This window comes from Chrysemys picta, chromosome 1 (genome assembly GCF_011386835.1).
Source record: "Chrysemys picta bellii isolate R12L10 chromosome 1, ASM1138683v2, whole genome shotgun sequence".
Classification (NCBI taxonomy): Eukaryota; Metazoa; Chordata; order Testudines; family Emydidae; genus Chrysemys; species Chrysemys picta.
The window spans coordinates 164,815,191-164,836,126 of record NC_088791.1 but is presented as its reverse complement, the minus strand read 5'-3'; the positions used below and the strand labels follow the sequence as shown (position 1 = coordinate 164,836,126).

General features: G+C 40.8%; 1 protein-coding gene across 21 annotated transcripts in view; it reads right to left on the bottom strand.

Moving 5' to 3' along the window:
• EPHA3 (EPH receptor A3) overlaps nt 1–20,936 on the bottom strand; it is a 469,948-nt gene that overhangs the window by 307,950 nt on the left and 141,062 nt on the right. The window contains exon 1 of one of the 21 annotated variants that reach the window (XM_065588944.1): nt 5,244–5,592. The exons of 18 other annotated variants lie outside the window; for them this stretch is intronic. In XM_065588944.1, the coding sequence (XP_065445016.1) occupies nt 5,244–5,331 (88 nt within the window). In that variant the 5' untranslated portion in view covers nt 5,332–5,592. Of the gene's footprint in view, nt 1–5,243; nt 5,593–20,936 lie in introns of those variants that run through there. 2 more of the 21 variants (XM_008166128.4, XM_008166126.4) reach the window with 2 other exon arrangements.

Below are 20,936 nucleotides of genomic sequence, written 5' to 3'. Positions count from 1 at the left end.
AATGTACATGCAAATAAATTGCATTTATTCATGAAACATCAAGAAGTTCCAAAGGTTTTACTGTAAATAACAGCCTAAACTTGGTGTGTGTCATACATGTTTAAGGTTTACAGATAACTGATGATCTAAAGCTTGTAGCTGCATATGCTTTTTTAATACACTGAAAAATTTTAAAATAATCTTCTACCTGTTTGGTTATTACTTTTTTTTTTTTTTTTTTTTTTTAAGTTTTGGGAGGAGGTTATCCCTGTTGGAAAAAATGTATATAAATAAATTGTGAGAAGGACCTTACATTTGGACATGGTTTGATATTTTCAAACATTTTAAGTAATTTTTTTGAGAAGCATCTTAATTTTTCCTTTTAACACTATTTTCATTGTAATGTGCTAAGTCAGGAAAGATTCAAAGTGACAAACAGAAAAGGAAACAAATTATTCAAAGTATTAAAACCTCTCAGTAAACACAGGCATGCAAAATAAAGAATCCACTGAACTTTTTCCCCCTGTAATACTGCATTTTACAAACGCCATGGTATGAATTTTAAAGCATGCTCATAACTTGTCTGGTTATACAGCTAAGGATTAAAACACAGCAGCTTTGAATACGATACAGCTGTATAAAAAATAGCCCTTTCAACCTCACCAGTTTAAATCTTCCAAATTCCAACCTATTTTTGTTAAAATTTCTGCCTTTATAATTACACTTTTTCAATTAAACTCACAAAATTAACAGTCGCTGAACTTTAACTGCTTCAGGAATTATGCCATGATACATCAAAACTGGTCATGATCTAATAACAGCTGACAGAGAAAGATAATGCTTGTTAAAAGGAGTTTTCTCCATACAATTCCTTTTCATAGCTGTAGAAAAATTTCCAGCACTTTCAATGTTTCCTAATGTCACTAAAACAAAACATACAAATGTATGTGCAAAGTCAGTTGTACGTGCCACTGCACACACAACACCGGTATTTTAAAAAATGCAACAGCTGACATTGTTAGAAAACACATTAGTATTAATAACTCTTTGTAAACAGTAAATATTCACACCAATAAAGCTATGTAATTTAATTGCCGAGTTATGCAAAGTTCCGAGATGGTAATGAATGAGGAAAAACATGAAACCTCATCATGGAAACCTCATACACACTGGAAAGAGGGACTGATTACAAGTTGTTTACTATTTACCAAAATGGAGACTATTTGTAACTCAGTACTGTAAACAGATTTACAGTATTGGTCCTCTTTTTGGAGTCATTTTCATAAGAAATTAATTTCATGCTAGATTGAGAGGTTACATGAAGTTTCCTGTCTGCACAGTCAAAATATTATTGAAGCAATTCAGGTTGTCAGTAAAAGCTTAAACAAATTTGCTGATAATCCTGTTAATGACCCAGGTCAAGTGTTAACTGTTGTGGGTTATAAAACAGTGAAATTAAGGTTGCTGGTACCCTCAGGCAAATAGCATAGTTACTGAAAAGGATCAGAAAAAGCTATTAAATTACAGAATTGTATAACTCATTCAATTTCTGGATACTATATAAACTGTTTTGAAAGAAACTGCATCCCTCTAAGTGAAAAAGTGTAATCCTCCAAAAGTAAAAAATACTAGATCCAATTGAAATAATAGTGTCTGTGATTTCTATGTACCTTAAGCACACGGCACATTCTCAACCTAAGGTTTTTCTGCTTGTATGTTGAAAATAGATGTCAACCCTAAAATGGGGAATGATCCACTCATTCAGATGTTAATTCTGCCTGACATTTTTCTATTACTCAAAAAATGGTTCACACTTCACTACTGTACATTGATAAAGCCTCTTTCGGGACTACTGTGATAGTTTAAGAAGTAAGAAATGTGTGGTTTAAAAAAAGCCCAGTATGTGGCAGATTTCTTAAGAAATAAGTTTAACAAAAATTACCTGTTTCCATAAAAGAACAGTTTCTTTTAAATAAAACTTTTGGTGATGGTGCAAAGTATCATATGTTCCATCTCTCCTACACAAACCCCCCAAACTGGATTAAATAACTAAAAATGAAGTAGACCAACATATAGCTATTACTACTACTATTTTTTCTGCTCTTGCAGTGTTTGTATTGGCTGTAATGACCATATTTTAAACAACGTTTTAGCACTAAAAATGTTTTCACAAAAATCTGCACAATTCTTCCAGATAAAATAAATCTGGTATAGTTTTGGTGGTAGCCCACAAACCACCCTCAATATGCCTAATGTACAGTAGCAGTTACATGTATTGTAAAACAATTTTGATTGCATTTCATCCTTTTTAAAAAGACTCAATGATGAAAAATTAATTGGATAATCCATAGTAAGTTTTATACAACAACTCACATATGTTCTATTTATCCACGTATGGAGATTGGTCTACCCAGACACACCGCTAGACCAAATTCTCAGTTGTTCATTCTCACAGTTGGAAAAAGAAAACTTTTCTAACTAGTTACCACAAAATTATATAAACATACATTTCCCCTTAACTTCCTTTTTATTTGGGGCGTGGGGTGCGCTGACCAAGGAAATTTAGAGCAAAGGGGTGGGAAAGAAGAAAGGTCGTCAGTAGAAGATTATTTCAAGAAAAAAAGCAAAACCTTTTTGAACTTAGATTTTTAAACTGCATGTTAACAATGGATTGTCAAATGCGTGTGTGAGACTGATATTAGCAAATTATAAAAACTCAAGTTCTTAAATTCACTGTATCCATCTAAATATATTATAAAGAAATCAAAAACCTATTTCAAGCCTTCCTAAAGTTACCACAAATATTAAATTGTTCAATCTTAGTTTTATTTTTAGAAGAAACACCTAGTTTTAATTTTGGGGAAGGAATATAAAAATAATACTCAATCTGGAAGATTAAATACTTAACACTGCTGTCCCTTTTTGTTGTCGCTTCTGTTGGCTGTGCAGAAAACATTACATCTATTTCATACACAAGATTTTTAAAGTAATGATAAAGAAAAAAAACTAACGTCAAACTGGATGAGGTATAATGTACACCACTGTCTTATTAGAAGCTTCTTTGGGCAGCTACGCCTAGTACGCATTTCATATTGCATAGGAGTTTTTCCCCCTCCCCCCCGCACTTTCCTTAATTTATTAAATTAAATCTCAAAGCCAGCAATTTTCAACAAAAGAAAAATTAGTGATATTTTAGCAAAGTTCAGTTCTCAAAAGTCTTTTTGCCTTAATTATTATCTTAGTTTACATTATGTGTCTGCCTGCAAGTGTCATGGAAGCGGAGCTACTCTGCTTACTGCCTAACAGAACTACATACTTTGTGAAGAAGCTTTTGTAATAAAAACACACAGAGAACGCAACCCCTGCTAACATGCTTGTTTTTATTAGCCAAAATCATTTGCGATGGGCGACTATTTATAAAATAGCGTGTTGCTGGAGAAAGGCTTAGCTATGCACAACACTTTGAAAGTATGTTCTATTAAATAACCTCCGAAGTATTCTCCATACAAAAAATATTTATACAGACAATATATAACAGCTGCTCTATAGTTTTTATGATAACATTAAATAATTGACTCTTCCCAGCAATAAAAAGAGCTGATGTAAGAATTACTTGGATTTGAAAAGTTTTAATCATTCCTTAATTGTTTTTTCCACTTTACAGGGAAAAAAAATCATTTTACACAATAACTGCCTTACCCCAAAAGCAATTAGGGCATCACTCAGTTCATCAGCGTTACTTGGGCACCAAAAATAATTATCTTAATAGCGCGTATATTTTCTTCTCTGTGCAAATGTTATATATAAAGGAGGTGTAGGTTCTGTACAATTGTTTGCTGCTAGAAGTTCATCACCTTTTGACCTCTGGATTTTATAGAGAAAAGTTGCTTTGGACACACTGATCCTAAAGGCTGTGTCCAGTGTCTTGTGAGCAGGAGCACCACCTCTATTTATCCATGGGGAATGGATAGCCTTTTATTTTTCAACTTAGATTTTAAATTAGCTTTCAAGACTGAATGTCCAATGGGTATAATTATTTTGCTGAAATGTGTGTATTTTAATCACATTGAATTTCACGTTAACTTCGCGAAAGCTAACAAAAACGATATGCCAATGCCTTGTTTGCGGATTTTTTTTTAAAAAAGGTGTCTCTTGAGTTAAAGACTGAAATTAAATTGTTACAGCAATAAAAGTAAGTTATCTAAAAGGAGTAGTCCCATTGGCTGCTTTTTTATTACATTAAAAGTTTCTGAAATGAAATAAATCATGACTCATTATATTACTATCATTATGCATATAAACAGGGTTTGTGGTTTAGTTACCAGTAAGGAAATAATTCATTAAAAAGGACAGATGCTGTAAGTTAATTTTTTTAAGATACTGAGAAATTAGGTAAATTAGATACAAAGAGATTAGGCAACTAAATTACTAATTAATAAATGAGTTATATTCCTTGCATTAATTGTGAATAAACAGTAAGATCAATTTGGTAATTGTGTAGCTGGGAAGGCATTTAAAATATAACCTCAGTGGAAGAAAATACAAAATTCTCTACACTTCTCTTTCCTTTTCTTCCCTCCTTTATCTTTTGGGCTGTCCAACACAGAATATATACTTTTCATACACATAACTATATGCAGACAAGCACACTGGGCATTACGATCATGGTTCCCGTTAGCGTCACTTATGCTCATTATAGTCTGTACCACAGAGCAGCCCATCACCTTGTGAGATGTAATAAACAACTTCCACCTAGTCTGTGAAATCCGGCCACTACAGAAACACAGATACACTCTCCCTCTCTCTTCCATCTAACGACCAAGCTCCCTTTACTTGTGCCATGGGTCACGGTCACCACCCCAACATGTCATGCCCCTCTCCCCCCCCCCCCCAAGAGAACTGCTCACACGAACAGAGCTACGTTTTCTTTTTTAAACTTTGCTATAAGACGACAACTGCGAAGAAAGCAAACACCCCTCTTTTTATAAATTAACACACAGCATTGTGCACACTGCTGTCCATTTGCATTGCAATTGAAGGTTATAATTGTTCCAGCTGCCACCATCTGATTTTGCAGGATTTTCTTTTACCACTCATTTGTTCAGTCAAAGAAAATCTCAGTCCACCCGGTGAACAAACAGTTATCACGCTGGACCACCTTAAAAAAAAATGATGCGGACCCGGTTTCAAACAGGATCCAAACGTTAAGAAAAGGGGAAAGTGTAGCCACTGCTGGGATCTCTATCTGTGCCCGGCTTACTTACCTTCGTTGGTAGGATGGAGAATCAGTTCCCCAAAGCAGCTGAGGGCAGAGCAGATGAGAAGGAGGAGGATGGAGATGTGACAATCCATGTTGCTGGTGCAGAGGGCAGGGAGAGCAGCATATCTTCATGCAGCATGCCACTTGATGTGAGAGCGCTGATTGCAGGAGAAGTTACCATGCTCCGCTTGCAGGCTGATGTCAAGTTTGACACTGGAGATAAGGAGGAGTCTGCTGAGCTGCCTTTCTGCAGGCTGCTTCAGGGGCAGCTCGCTGGGTCCTAGTGCACCTCCCCCAATCCGAAAGGACAAAGGTAACACAGATCAAGAAGTGATCAAGTGGTCAGAGTCAGGGGTGCTGGGAGGTGCAAAACTGGGAACCAAACTAGAAGAAAAAATACCCAAAATTATTTAAAAATGCAGCACCGGCTTTAATGTAGGTTGCTCTGTTTTAATGCTGTTTGCAACATCTTTCTCTGAAGAGATGGGAAAACATCTCACAAATGGGATGTGTGAGAAAGAGCAAACAGAGTGCAAAATAAAAGTTGCCTTGGGCTCCAAGCCCTAGGATAAGGAGAGGAAAGGCAAACTTCAGCTGCAAGAGAATATCAATCATACCTGTAATTTACAAAGGCTCATAGGAGCAGAGATGTTAGTCACCCTCCTTCAAAAATAATCGCTAAAGGTGGATCAAAACTGCCTCCCACCCCAAACCATAATGCTACTTAGATCCCTAAGCACACCTGAGAAAAACCCTTGTCCTAGTCACACTTGTCTCTGCTTTTTAAAAGAACAAAGATCCCACGTACATTCCCCAAGTAAAAGAGCCCCCCTTATCCCTCATTCACTTGCTGCCTGTCAGTTCCCAGGACCCCTTCCACTCCCCCTGAAGTCCCAGACCAAGCTGGTTACAAATATTTGGGCCTTAAAGTTACACATTCAGAGTCCAGCATTCACACAAGCAGCTCCTTCATAACACAGTGTTCAGTTCCCTCACGGCTTCACACAGTGTGATCATTCTGTGGTGCCACATGTAAAAATAAGCATAATACAAATCAAACACACACTACCTACTAATAAATCACAGGAGCAACCCCCTTCACATGCTGCATTAAGCAGCTCCTAGGGCCTCTGCAATAAAGGATGACATAATTCACATAGCTCAGGACTCTCGGTTCAACATTTCATCCATTTACAATCTGATAATATTCAATTACTATTCTTTCCTAGGCTGAACACAATTGCAAAAGTAGTAATGCTATCAGAGCTCAATACTTCCATGGCAGAGTTATTATAGAAATTGTCAATCTCATTCTTAATCCCTGTGCTGCCGAGGGTAATTGTAGCCTGTTCTGCTTCAGGAATTTTGTGATTGGGGGGGTAAAATAATTCATATCCCAATGACTATGTTCTCTTTGAGATAGCCTATAGAAACTATTGTGTATTAGCCCCTCATTTCCCCTATCCACAGCCCTGCTCGTTTTAGTGGCACTAAGGCTTTTGTGGCTTTCTGATCTATCAGAAGATTCCACCCACAATGTATCATTTTAATCCAGTTCATTACATAACTATTTTTTTTAAATGTCTGCTCTATTTCCCTCATCATAGGCCCCAAATGAGGCCATCCCTGGGTCTGCCAGAGGAGAATTACAGGCAGCTCCTGCTAGAGCTTATCAGCGCTACTCCATGTGTCTGCCAGAGGGGATCACTACAGAGCCACAATTGCTGAACCGTTTCATTTTTTGGATCACTTCTTCGGATTGAGACACTCTTGTGGGCACCTTCCCTCCCAGCCTCAGTTACTCAATCTCCCTATAGCAATCAGTGATTGGCCCCATGGAAAGATCTCATAGCGGAACAGTCGGGCTTTAATTAAGCCAGCTTGTTCTAGCTCTGCAATCGGATACTTTTGGCAGGTCATACTTTTGATTTCTTTTTGGACACTGCCCACATTGTCACTAGGTAGCCATCCTGTGGCCAGGGGAAGTGGGGGACTGAATACACTTTTATTATTTGCACCAAGACTGTGTATCCATTTGTCTTTCTATGTACATGCAAAGCAAAGTCACTTGAGCCTGCAATCTAAACAGACAATAAAATAAAGGGTGGGAGAAAGGAAATAGTATCCCCATTTTACAGATGTGGAACTAAAGCACAGAAAGATTAAGTTACTTGCCTAGAAATCTGTGGCAGAGCCAGGAACTGAACCCAGGTCTCAAGTCCCAATCCGGTATTTTAAGACACAGGATCAACCCTCCGCTGATGTACACAGGTAAGTCAAGAAGCACAGATGTACGTCCCTGGGAGCTCCGCTGGCCACTGTTGTCAGCAAGATCCCCTGGACACGGCTGTCTGTAGCACCCATGGTTGTGTGCATGGTCCCAATCCATGTTGGCTGTTAGGCAACACAGCACAAGAGTTGTAGAAAGAAGGAAATATCCTCAAAGAAGAGTGGGATGCAGTACTGCAAGAGGGGCACTCTCAGCCTTTTGCTTACACAGTACCCATAGGCCTAACAGAAGCCATTTTTATCTGCCACAGTCCTTTGCCACTCCACATCTATTAGGTAAGTGTAAGTAGCTGGTGACATGGAGGCACAAGGACAGACAATGAGCAGGCTGGGATATACCTTGTCCTCTACCAGCTCCATGGAGATAAGACAGAAAAGGTAGTTTGGTTCTGCCCTCTTTTCTATCTCTCTAATTTTGGTATCATCCACAAATTTAATCACACTTCAGTTTGCGCCAAGAAAATACACGAAACAGCCACACAGGATGCAAAAAACTGTATTGGAGTTTTGTTTTATTTTGAACAAGAGGGCAGTTCTTGAAAGCTGAATGGATTCTCTGTCCTTCTAGACCCTGAGTTGGGTGAATACCGCCAAACAATTCCTACACATATTCACTCAGCTAAACATTTATCTCATTCCACTGGTGTTTCCACCTCCTTAGTAATCACTTTCTGGGAACCTTTTACTGAATGAGCTAACCAGCAGAATAAGCATGGAAATAACGTATTTAAAGCCAGTATTTCCCAGAGTGTTAGACATTGCCCACATGCACCGGGAGACAGACTGACACACCTCTTAATTGTTCTCCAGAATCTAAACTCCAAAAATGTCTGTCTCTAGCTCTTATGGTTGCAAAGAGAGCCTTCAAAATATGGAGGGTAACTTATACAGAAATGTCTTCCTGAGTTTGCAGAGAGCCTATAACTATAGCTTTCAAGCAGTAGTTTCCTTAGTCATGGGTGCTTAATTAAAGACCAATTATAATTTAAAGTGTCAGCATTGTTAATTATTTCACTGCTCAAAGCATGTAAAATAGGAGCAGAAGGATGATATTATGAATATTTACATCAATGTTTCCCACAGTGGGGATGGAGTGGGGGCCATGGAAAATATTGGTATTGCCAAACTCAAGCCTTTAAAAATCGAGTCAGGATGCCCCCCCCCCCCCAAAATGAGGGTTATTTTAAAATAATATATGTGGGGATAAGTTTTCTCTGACTTCTAGTTTCTGAGTATTTAAGGTGCACTGGGGTCACATTTCCAGGTTCCCCCCCCCCACCCCCCAGAAAAAATGCTGTGAGTTTCATGCAGAATCTTGATTCCAGCAGTAGGGCATTTAAGGGGAGGAAAACCCCTTAAATCTCAGGCAATAAAATTGTGAGAGTTGGCACCCTGTAGGCTTTTATCATCAGATGGTGGAATTGCAGGAGGTGCAATTGGTTTCATTTTGCTTAAGGGGCACAGCTTTCCAAATATTGAGAGTTACTGTTTTAAGCAAATATCAGACATTCATGGAATACAAATTTTGGATTTGTAACCATATCTACAGTAGAAGACTTATGCAATCAGGAACACAATATCAAGTGAGCCAATCTACACAGATCCCATTTGGGATTTCATGTATTGACAAGGAATAAATCTCAGGTTAAGAATGATTAACATATATAATTCACAAACAGAAGGAAAGGTAAAAATTCTATTCTTACTACAGTATATCCAAATGTATAGTCTATATTGGTATTCTGTATAATCACTGAGTATACATGGCAAGATCTTCTTTCTAGCTTCCATAAAATCAATCTAGAGAATCACGTAAGTGTGATTTATGGTTTTCTGCCAACATTATATTTTTAAAAAAATATATTAGAGATTAAAATCCTGCCTAAACACAAATTTTATCTCATACATTTGTCTTTCCTGAACAAGAAAGCGAAACATTCTTGTAATACGAAGATGTGGGGTGGGGGGGAGGAGGATCACATCACCAGGGCAGAGCACTCTGGACCTCATCCTCGCATACAAAATAGGAAAACAACTTTCTATCTGATGAAAAATATTACAGGATTATTAGAAATAACTACAGAAATAATCAATCACTTCATCCATTGGGACTATAAATCACAATCTGCTTCCAAAAAAGCTTTTTAATATCTGTGGAGCTTGATTTGTACTTTTAATTAATTGTATCACACAAACTTGCATCTAACCTTCAAGATTTAAAATCAAAATAAATATCACATAGTCAAATGTAAAGTCAATTTTTGCAAAAGGTCTAATCAGCCTAGAAGACCTGAAATCCTCCATTTATGCATCTAATAGGTACAGCAGCACTCGTACAAACTTCTCCATGATGCCTTGCCAATATGCTTGGCATCCTTGCGCTGATGGGATCAATTTTAGGGGTGACAGGATGCTTCTGCCTGCATGTTGCTTCAGTCTTCAACCTCTGTTGCTAATTCATGCCATCCTGGGCGTATATTGTGAGGTGGATCCCTCGCCACCAGAAGTTGGATCGACACCACCAGCTCATTAAACATAAGCCACATAGGGCCACATTTTCTAAAAAACCTGTACCCAGAATCAAGACCAGATTTTAAAAAGAGCTCAGTTTCCATTTAGGCACCAAAGTAAGTAGCCAGATTTTTTTTTTTTTTTTAATTCATCAGGCTAAATGCTGAGCTGTCAACATTTTGGCCCTAAAGTTTCATAATGGGAACTGCTGGGTGCTGAGCTCTTGAGCATGTAGCTGTGACAGACTGAAAATATCTTGTAATGTCCTGATCCAACCTTCTGGAATTAAGATAAACCTTACTGAATTAAGGTTAATACCTTTAGGGTCCCTTGTATTAAAATGTGATTGTGTACATGTTATTGGGGTATTGTATGTACTTTTTCTAATAGGAGGGGAGATGCTAATATACTTCCTCTGTTATAAACACTTTGAAGACACCCGCCCCTGAAGAGGTATGAATATATACTAGTTCAGACTGGATTCTCCAGGGACTGACAGAGATAGGGCTTTTGGATAAGTAGCTTGGTTTTAAACTGGCTCAGGCCTTCCTTCCTGATCCATCAAACAGACAGACCCTTCATCCAGAGAGTGCCCCAGTTCTTAGGGTAATGTTGGAAGGACTGGGCCTATTGAACCCTCATAAGACTGGGTGCTTGTTCTGAGCTGAAACTGTCATGAACTTGTTACAACAAGGAATCCCCCTTGGGTTGGAGGTCTGAAAGATAGTTCCTCACAGAATCCTGGTCAGAGTTGCAGTGACCTCTGGTAAGCTTATTAGAATTAAGGTTGCCAACTTTCTACTTGCACAAAACTGAACACCCTTGCCTTGCCCCCTGCCCCGCTCCTCCTCTGAAGCCCTGCCCATGACCCACTCCTTCTCAAAGGCCCCACCCCTCACTCATTCCACTCCCCCACCCTGTCACTCACTCGCTCTCCCTACCCTCACTCACTCATTTTCACCGGACTGGCTTAGGGGGTTGGAGTGTGGGAGGGGGTGAGGGCTCTGGCTGGGGGTGTTTGGGATCCGGGGTGCGGCCAGAAAAGAGGAGTTCTGGGTGCAGGAGGGGGCTCTGGGCTGTGGCAGTGGGTTAAGGATGCTAGAGAGGGTGAGGGCTCTGGCGGTGAGTGCAGACTCTGGGCTGGGGATGAGGGGTTTGGGATACAGGAGTGTGCTCTGGGCTCAGACTGAGGGGTTCGGAGGGCAAGAGGGGGATCAGGTCTGGGATAGGGGGTTGGAGTGTGGGAGGGGGTCAGAGGTGCAGGCTCTGGGTGGCGCTTACCTCAAGCAGCTCCCGGAAGCAGTGGCATGGCCAGGTGTCTCTGCATACTGCCCTGTCCACAGGCGCCACTCCCGCAAGCTCCCATTGGCCGCAGTTCCCAGCCAGTGAGAGCTGCAGAGCCAGTGGTTGGGGTAGGGGCAGAGTGGGGAGCCCCCTTGCTGCCCCTACACGTAGGAGCCAGAGGGGGGACATGCTGCTTCTTCCGGAAGCCACACGGAGCCACAGCAGGCAGGGAGGGAGCTTGCCTTGGTCCTGCTCCACTGCCAACTGGACTTTTAATGGCCCAGTCAGTAGTACTGACCAGAGCCACCAGCACCTTTTAGACCGGGCTTTCCAGTAGAAAACCGGACACCTGGCAACTCTAATTAGAATGCATGTACTTTTTAATTGTTTTGATACATTTCCTCTGTAATCCTTTTAAACTTAAGAATAAAAGGCGTCATGTATAAAATGTGCTTCATGGTACCTTATATAACGGTAGCAATGACACCTGTTAACCAACTCTGATGAGAAAGCAAGCAGCTGGCCTTAGACAGCCTGTCTCTGCTGGGGATACCATAGTATAGGCGGGGAACGGTGCAGCCTGGAAATACCCCAGCCCAGCCAGAAGGAGATGGGTCTCCACTCAAGAGAGGCAAAGGCTAGGTAGCTGGAAGTCTGAGAGCAGGTGCCCTTGCTGGACCACTGTGGGAAAATACAGGTTCAGTTGCCCTGAACTGTGAGACTAGCCCCTCACAATCATCAAATGGCAACAATCCACATCCACTCTTAGAACTGGTAACCAGGCAGGGAAAAGCTGCATGTTTGATTACCATGCCCTGAGCCAGCCAGCCTCCAGAATTGGTCATTTTAAGTACTGTATGGGAAATTCATTAAAGAAACACACACCTAAGGCTTCCCATGCTGTACAGTATTCACCAACATCATAACATTTCTCAAATGAATGCTAAGGGATAAGGGAAGTGATCTAATAAATAAAGAAGATGAATGAAGTATAAAAAGTTACTTATTTTAAACTGAACTTCAACCGTTTAATCAATTCTAACATAATAATTACTTCAAAATTCACAAAGACTATCTGATTAACTAGAGAGGAAGCAAAATTAATTCAGCTTTGAACAGCAACTTAGCTGCAATCTTAATTAAGGAACGGCTAGGCACAAATTCCATAATAAGAAAAACACGTGACTTAAAATGGGGATGGAATATATTAGGAAAGCATATGAAATGTAATTGCAATTAAGCTGTGCATTTTCTCTATAAAGGGTGAATCATTTGCTAAGTATGCAGTAAAAATGAGTCAGTGCACACACTTATACTGACTTTATCTGAATTTATTTATTTCTAAACAAAAATGTATATTAGTCATAAAAGATAAGCTTTACTTGCAATATTGGCAGTTTTCAGGGAACCGCAAAATTTAAGAGAAAAAAAGAATTACTGGTTTGTATGAACACTTGTCAAATACTAAATAGAAATATATGCACAGGGGGAAAAGTGTCACGGTAATATGCACATACATGCCAAGTTTCAACTTGGATTGAATATGTACAGGAAAATTATATGAATCCTAGAAAGTAAGGGGGTGTTTAGAGGTGCTGGCAGACCTCAAGACTAGAGTGGTGTGAATGATGGCACTAAATTTTTGTAGGATTGGAGCAAATGTTCACAGGAGATTTCTCTTATAAAGAAAATGTCATCTCTTGCCCCGCTGGACATCAAAAGGTGAAATGATGTTCTGTTGCCTGTCATTCATTCCATTGCTTCCTCCCAAAGTATATTGTCAAGCTTAGGACCAAAATTGAGAGAGACTAAAAAACAAACATATTTCATGATATCATTGATACTCTCACTTTCTATTCTTACAGGAAGTGGGTGGGTAGAATTTAAATATTCGCCTGAGTTTTTGGAACCAGGCTTGCTCATAAGACTAAGATGCTTAATGCCTACTTTGCTTCAGTCTTAACTAAAAGAAATAATTCTTCTTATTCTATGGCCTGGTCCACACTAACCCTCCATTTCGAACTAAGGTACACAAATTCAGCTACGTTAATAACATAGCTGAATTCGAAGTACCTTAGTTCGAACTTACCGCGGGTCCAGACGCGGCAGGCAGGCTCCCCCGTCGATGCCGCGTACTCCTCTCGCCGAGCTGGAATACTGGCGTCGACGGCGAGCACTTCCGGGATCGATCCCAGAAGATCGATTGCTTACCGCCAGACCCGGAGGTAAGTGTAGACCTACCCTTAACACAATCCATATTAACAACAAGGGGAAGGAATGCAAACTGGAATAGGGAAGAACAGGTTCAAGACTGTTTACGTAAGTTAGATATAGTCAACTTTGCAGGGCCTGATGAAATTCACCCTAGGGTACTTAAAGAACTAGATAAAGCAATCTCGGAACTATTAGCGATTATCTTTGAGAACGCACAGATGACAGGTGAGGGAACAGAGGACTGGCAAAGGACAATCTTAGTACCTATTTTTAAAAAGGGGAACAGAGAGAATCCAGGGAATTATAGACCAGTGAGTCTAACTTCCATAGCTGGAAAGATAGTGGAACAAATTATTTCAGTCAGTTTGTAAGCACCTAGAGGACAATAGGGTGACAGGTAATAGCCAACATGGATTTTGGGGAGGCAGGAATTAACCCCAGAACCAAAGATACACTCAGATTGCAACATCAATGACTATCTGGGCAGCAACAGAACTCAAAAAACAGGACTATTCAGAGGTCCCTATGCGGAGTCACACATACAACTCCAGCAGCAGTACAATATGCTATGTCCCCAATGCTTAAATATACTTAGTAACATTATCCAACAAACAGTCCACAATACGGCCATCCTATGTTCATTAGTCCCAAAACAACATCCCTCGTGTCCGTGGTGGTCACTGATGGTTGGGTACAGTGTAAGCTCAGAATGGTGGATCCCAGCCTCTGCTGACTGTCCCTCTGCTTGTCATGGTTTCCTCCCCTGAGTCCAATTCACTCTTCCAGCTTGGCTATAGCTGTGTCCCCCTGGCCTGACACCTAGCCCCAGGTACTGGCTGTGTTCAACTCTGTGTCCTCCTGGACCATGTGCTTTCTGACCAAACTGGTAGCCTTCTCCCAGCATTGCCCCTGTGCCAACTGATTGGCCTCGTACTGACCAGATAGCTTGTCACCAACTCCCACCCCTACCTGGCAGGGCTGAGGCTCCTGCTCCAGAGGGATATTGCTCTCCGCCAGTGACAAGTGAGTCAGGGGTAGGATTTCCTCCACCCTTTAGCCAATCAGGATTTAGGGGAAGGGGCCAGCTCCACTCATTACATGCCCCTTACTCAATCCAGGCTCATGAGGGGTAGGCTGGGTTTTCACACTGCTCACATTCATATGTGAAGTGGGGACACCAGTGTCATAAAAGAGCCTTAAGAGGCACCGTTTTGTAGGATAAAAGAAAAAGCTGCCAAGAGAGCACGTAATGAAGGGCCTACCCCTCCTCACTGATGGCAGGAGCAGAAGGACACGGGGGCCCAGAGCGTCGCACACGTAATTGTCGGGGGAAAATCTAAAGCCCAGTTGGCCCCTCTCTTCCATGTGGCTAAGCTCTGAAATGGAGCTTGCAAGAAGACTTGGCTTTTGGATTGCATGCTCCCTTTTACGTTCTGCCCTGGCTAATGTTCAGTCAAGATAGAAATGCCAACCCCATTTAGAGTTACGTTTTATGCAGTCCCAGAGAATTCCCTCAAAATACAGGATGAGACAAAAGTTGAGAATTGTTAAGAGAGATGGGAACACTATCCCTCAGCATAAAGAGTATTCTCCTGGGCTGCCTATCCCAAAAGGCCCATTTTAGGACAGCAGGTGCAGACGCTCACGACCTCTATTTCTAGTGTGCTATACATACAGAAAAAAACCATTACAACCTTTCTCCCCCCTGTTCTGCTGAGAGAGAGTAGACTGGTACACTTTCACTGCTATGCTATGCCCAGCCCTGAAAATCCTTACTCATGAACGTAGACTTTCCTGAAGCAAGTAGTCCCCATGAGGCAAATGGGATTACTCACCTGAATAAGAGTTTTCAAAACTGGGCTCTGTGTTTTCTATTGAGCTGTCAACTAAACCAAAGGCGAAAATTTATGCATGTTAGTAGTATGGTACCAAAAAAGGTGTTGAAAGCTAAATTTACTAGTCATTTCTATCACTGACTTAAAATAAAGTTGTCAAAGAATGTCACTGAGACTGAATCTGTCGTATTTCTGAGAGTGTTAAAGGGAGAAATCAAAATAACATTCATCTTCCAGAATCAGAATAGCTTCTGTGACAGATGTGGAGCTGCTATGTAATAATGTTATGAATACTGAGATGTAACAATTTTATTAACCTGGTACGTGATCTGGGCAGGGAAGGTAAGTTATTGTCTATTAGGATTATAAGACTGCCCTGTATGAATGCATGGATCTAGCATAATAGGGGACTGTGGGAAGAACAAACAGAAAGTCACCACAAGATTCCATACAAGTAAGCTCCCAGCGGATATCAGGGGAAGTTACAAGACAATGGCATGGTTCCAGGCTCTAGGTCAAAATGACACAGCTGTTTGGCCAGGTTGAGAGGCTGGAGATCAAAAGAACACTACTGAGTTAAAAAGTGCTTCTCAGCAATAGAAGCAGCAACACTTAGCTGTGGAGGGAAATAGGCTGACACAAAGAGACACATGTACACATACACTTTGCAAAGTGTATGTGTACATGGTTTTTCTGTATGTAAAGAAATTGGGCTTTCCCGGATCCAGGGAATGGTAAGCCTCATCGGGAAAGCTAGATATACATACAGCAGGTTTTATTGTTTTCTCTGAAATTATTTTTTTAAAATAAACAACACTTTGCTGGTCAGTCACTGGGTCAGACCTGCTGACGTATATCCCGGTTGATATACAAAGGACTGCCACCCAAGGGCAGGTCAGAGAATGAGAGATTTGTGTGATTACATTGCAAGAGAGGTGACAGCCCAAGGCTTTACAGCTGAAGCAGGTTGCACTCAAAGAGACCAGGAGGGGCCAGAAGTGCAGTTAGCCTGGTATCTGTGACACCTTCCTATGGTTAATTTTCCTCAACTGTACTTAGTCTTTCATGAGCAAGCTTGTTTATCCCCATAATACAAAACCAAACTGTTTGTATTAAAACCGCAAATGATAGAATTAGCTTAAAGTTAAAATAAACATACAGATGAAGAAACACACTCACTTGTATGAATTCCATGTTAAAAAAAGTTGAATCATCTACCTATTCTTTTTTTTAAGGAAAAAACACCTCAGATAGAGCTCCTGGTACATTCTGTGTTGTCTGTCTATTCAGAGAGAAAGCTAGCCAGACCGAGATAATGTGTTCCTCTCTCTCTTGTAGAGTGCCACGCGTACTTATAATGCTGAATTGGTTAGTTATGGTTTGAGTGGACTGCTCAGACCTGAAGGTTCAAACTTTCTACTAACACTCTCTCATACAGATTTGCTATTAGGCCCAGGCCAAGAATTTGTGGGGCCCCCAGAGTTCAGACTGGGCATTTGGAATCCATATTTTAGATATCTAACAGAAGCTAAACCCTCGAACCTCTTGGCTATGAATGTGTGTGTGTTTATTAGCAAGAAAAGGGGATGAGTTGCCTTCCCATCCAGTGCTGCGTCTGGGAGAGATGATGATTGTAGTTGGGTGTGTGTTGGTCAATCTATCAATTAAAAATTTGTGAGCCAAGTTTTTGACTCCTGGGGACCAAGTAGTTGCCTGCTTTGCTTCTTCCAAGATTGTCCTCGGATAATGTAATTTTATGCCAGAGGCGTCTATCAGCTCAAATAAATAACGGTTTTATTGTTTACCCATTAAAACATGATAAAATGAACCTGCAGCTAACATTTGTCACACATTAAAAACCATGACTTACAAAAAGTCAGCTCTTTCTACTACTTCAGGTGGTCTTCTACTCTCTCTGCCCCCTCCCCCCCCCCCCCAAATGGTGCAAGATACAGACAAGTGTCTGCAAATTCTTTCCTCTACCATTACAGAGGAATTGTTTTTTTTAGAAGCCTCCACCCTTCAGGAGCTTGAGGGGAGTTCACAGCCCCTACCGGTTTAAAAAAATCAATTGCTATGTGAATTAATTTTAACCAGTTGATTTAGTTTTAAACAGATGTTAATAACAGCAATGGAGCTGAACTCTCACTGGACATACCGCACCCACTGAAAGCATAGCATCAAATTCTGTTCTCAGTTACTGCAGTGTAAATCCAGAGTGACCTGTGTTACCACAAGATTTCAGTCAAATCAGATTTTAAAAGCACTAGCCTGCTGTTTACTTCAGTAGCAGTACCAGTCCTTGCAGCTTTTTCAAACCTTTCACATTTTTTTTCTTAAATCTGATTGATACTACTGGTGAATTCCAAGTGTGCTGAAAGATTTACTGTTTCACCCCCTCCATGCACTCAAAGCCAGAGCTGGTCTCCTATCTGAGCATTTATATTGCTAGAGAAAGAAAAAGAATCTATTAAAAAACACACAGTATCTCTGCCAAAAATATTGGTATCTTTCGGAAGTAAATGCAGGCACACACAGAGGTACAGACATGATGCTCTTATCAGATGTCTGCCCCAGCCTCTAACAGCTTGTGCACTAGGTCTGATATTATATGGGGACATTTACCAGTTTTCTTGGATCTTTTGTCATTTTGTGCAATTTTTTTTCTCCATAAACAACCCGCTTGTTTGTTTTTATGATGTCTCAATGACCTGGAATGAAAAGTAAGATTTTTGTGTATTACTGGTACTGCTTGTTCTCCATGGATTGTCAATGCACATCGAGTTCTTCCAATAGCAGTTCTATTTTTAGGTTGTCTATGTTTGCCATCAAATCTTCACTTACATGCTGATTCTCCACATATTTTAAGCACCATTATATTCTTCAGGTTTCTAAAACTGTTGGTTCCTCACGGTACCAGCTGGAGTTCTTTTTCAGTTACTTTCTTTTCAGTCAGCAGCTGCTTGAAGTCTTGATTCTGCTGTCTCAGAGCATCTTCCAGCTTCTTCACTTGGCTTCAGATTTCGTCTTCACAACATCACTTTTCAGACCTTCACCTTTATCATCACATTCCATATAATGCTGCTTGTCAAAGCCTAGAGACTCCCTATCCCCACGGCTTCTAATTCTAGTTAGAGTGCACTATGGTTCAGACAGGTCATGAACTCTCCTCCAATCACAGATATATTCAGTTCCCTCTGAATCAGCATAGTCTTTTTCTGTAGTCATTGCCTGACAGACCTGCAGTACACACTTTGGTTGTATATAGGTTTGCATTATGCAGCATAGCATATGTCTTCCTTTACCCTGACTTGAATTTTAAAATTGTTTATCTGGATGCAATGATGTATTTTGTTCTATCTAGTGTATTTCCTTGTCAGATTTATGATGTTCTTCCCAAATGGTGATCAAGCCAAGAATCCTCTTGGGTGGGGTTACAACACACCACATGTAAGATTCTAAAAATCTCACATCTTGAAACTTGTTCTGCTGTGACTATAGGTTTCCAGGACTTTCCCACACACACACATTTTGCTCATAGAATCACAGGCCCAGAGGGCATAGAACAAACAAACAGTCTCATAGCTTGTCCAATGTTAGTTCTGTCTTACTAAGAATTGCCTGGAAGATAATGTTGCAAAATTTGCATCATTTCACAATCCAAGCTGGCAAACTTGTTTGTGTGCACCAATCTTGCAATGTCTCACCTGATTTTCTCTCACTTCCTGAAGACAATATGTTTTGTATACCATGTTGTTTTTGAGGGAATAGTCCAGTCAGATCACTAAGAGATTTTCCAAAGAGATCTTCTCTTCCAGCTGCTGTGTAGGGTAATATCTTTTATTGAACCATTTCTGTTGGTGAAAGACACAAGCTTTCCAGGTACACAGAGCTCTTCCTCGGCTCTGGCAAAGGTATTCAGTGTGTCACAGCTAAAAGGTGGGACAGATTGTTTAGCGTAGCTAACGCATACTGTGAGAAACAAAGTGGCCTCTGCAGCCACAGGACAAAAAGAGTGATTAGTGAGTTACAAATTGTTGTAAGAAGCCATAAATCCAGTGTCTTTATTAAAACCAGAATTGTTAGTGTCTAGCAAAGTGATGAATTTAAGCACCCAGGCTCATCTTTTGAAGTTGATGTGCGGGTTTCCTCGGAGGATGAGGTCTGAGAGGTCAGATATGGAGTAATCATTTCGTGAAAAGTGGTCACCCACTGTTGATAGGATGTTCTTATCTTTTATCATTTTTCTGTGTGAATTCATTCAAGAACATAGTGATTGTCCGGTTTCACCCACATAGTTGTTGTTGGGGCATTTAGTGCATTGGATGAAGTACACTACCTGTTGTGATAGACGTGTAGGACACAGATGACCCATGCCTGCTGATAGTGGGGGGAGGGGGCACAATCCCAGAGCAGCTCAAGTCATTCCCCCCCAGGTAGCCCCTCCTCCCAAAAAGCAGTGCCCTCCCCCTCTCCCCCGCCCGCCCCCGGAAAGCAGCAGCCCCTCCCTGTAGCTCCCAGTTGTTCTTCCTGCCTCTCCCTCCAGCTCATTGGCTCACATATCCTGCAGGGAGGGGGTCTGGCCACACCATGTGACTGAATAAACTTGGGGGGCATGTGACCAACTTCCACACTGGTGTGTTGTGGAGGGGTACTGAACAGCATAGCAGTGGAGATATAAGATGCAAAACCTGCAGACATGACAGGATCTGCTGCTGCTTTGAGTTGGTGTGTCCTGGTCTGATGATGAGCTTGATGAGGCTGGGGTGTTTGAAGGCCAGAAGAGGGAGTCCAGTAAAGATTTCTTTCAGGATGTGGTCCCCATCGACTATGGGTTGTAATTTACCTTCTCATGCAGAATGTAGAGTGGGCAACTTTTCATTTTGGACTTTCAGTTCTGAGTATAGCCATCAGGTGTTTGAATCCATGTGTCTGTTTCTGCCATTTTTAAGCAACTGCTCCATCAGGGTTTGAAATGGAAAAAGAAAATAGTGGTAACTCCCCCAAAACACTCATATGAAACACTAACGTGAGACAGATACTGCCTCCCCGGAATTCAGCAGGCTTCTTGCTCCCCTTTGAACCCTGAATACGGAGACACAAAATGCCACTTTTGTCCCACTGCTCCCACTCTGCACCAATCACATCTCAACAAAACAGAGAATTGGGTCCAGGGCTTTTCAAATGGTAATTTCAATTTGTACCAGTAAGTGCAGTCTTATCTCTGTATCTGATCGGAACAATTCAAGTGGAAGTGCCATCTAATGCTACAGTTCCATTTTTTAAGTGTTTAAATTCAAATCAATATTCTGAAGTTTTGCATGACTATGTTCAAGGCGGTTTGTGACAGTTTCAGGGCCATATCATCCAGTGAAAAAATATGACTGAATTTCAGACCCAAGAGCCTCTGATAGTGTTTCCAGACATCATCTACATCACATAAGCCATCAGTTTTACCCAGTGTATATGCAGTACATAACAATACATGTGCATTTGAGTAAAATTAGTAAATATTTATAATTTCCAAGTACCACTGAAAATTAGGAGTGGAATACACTGGCATT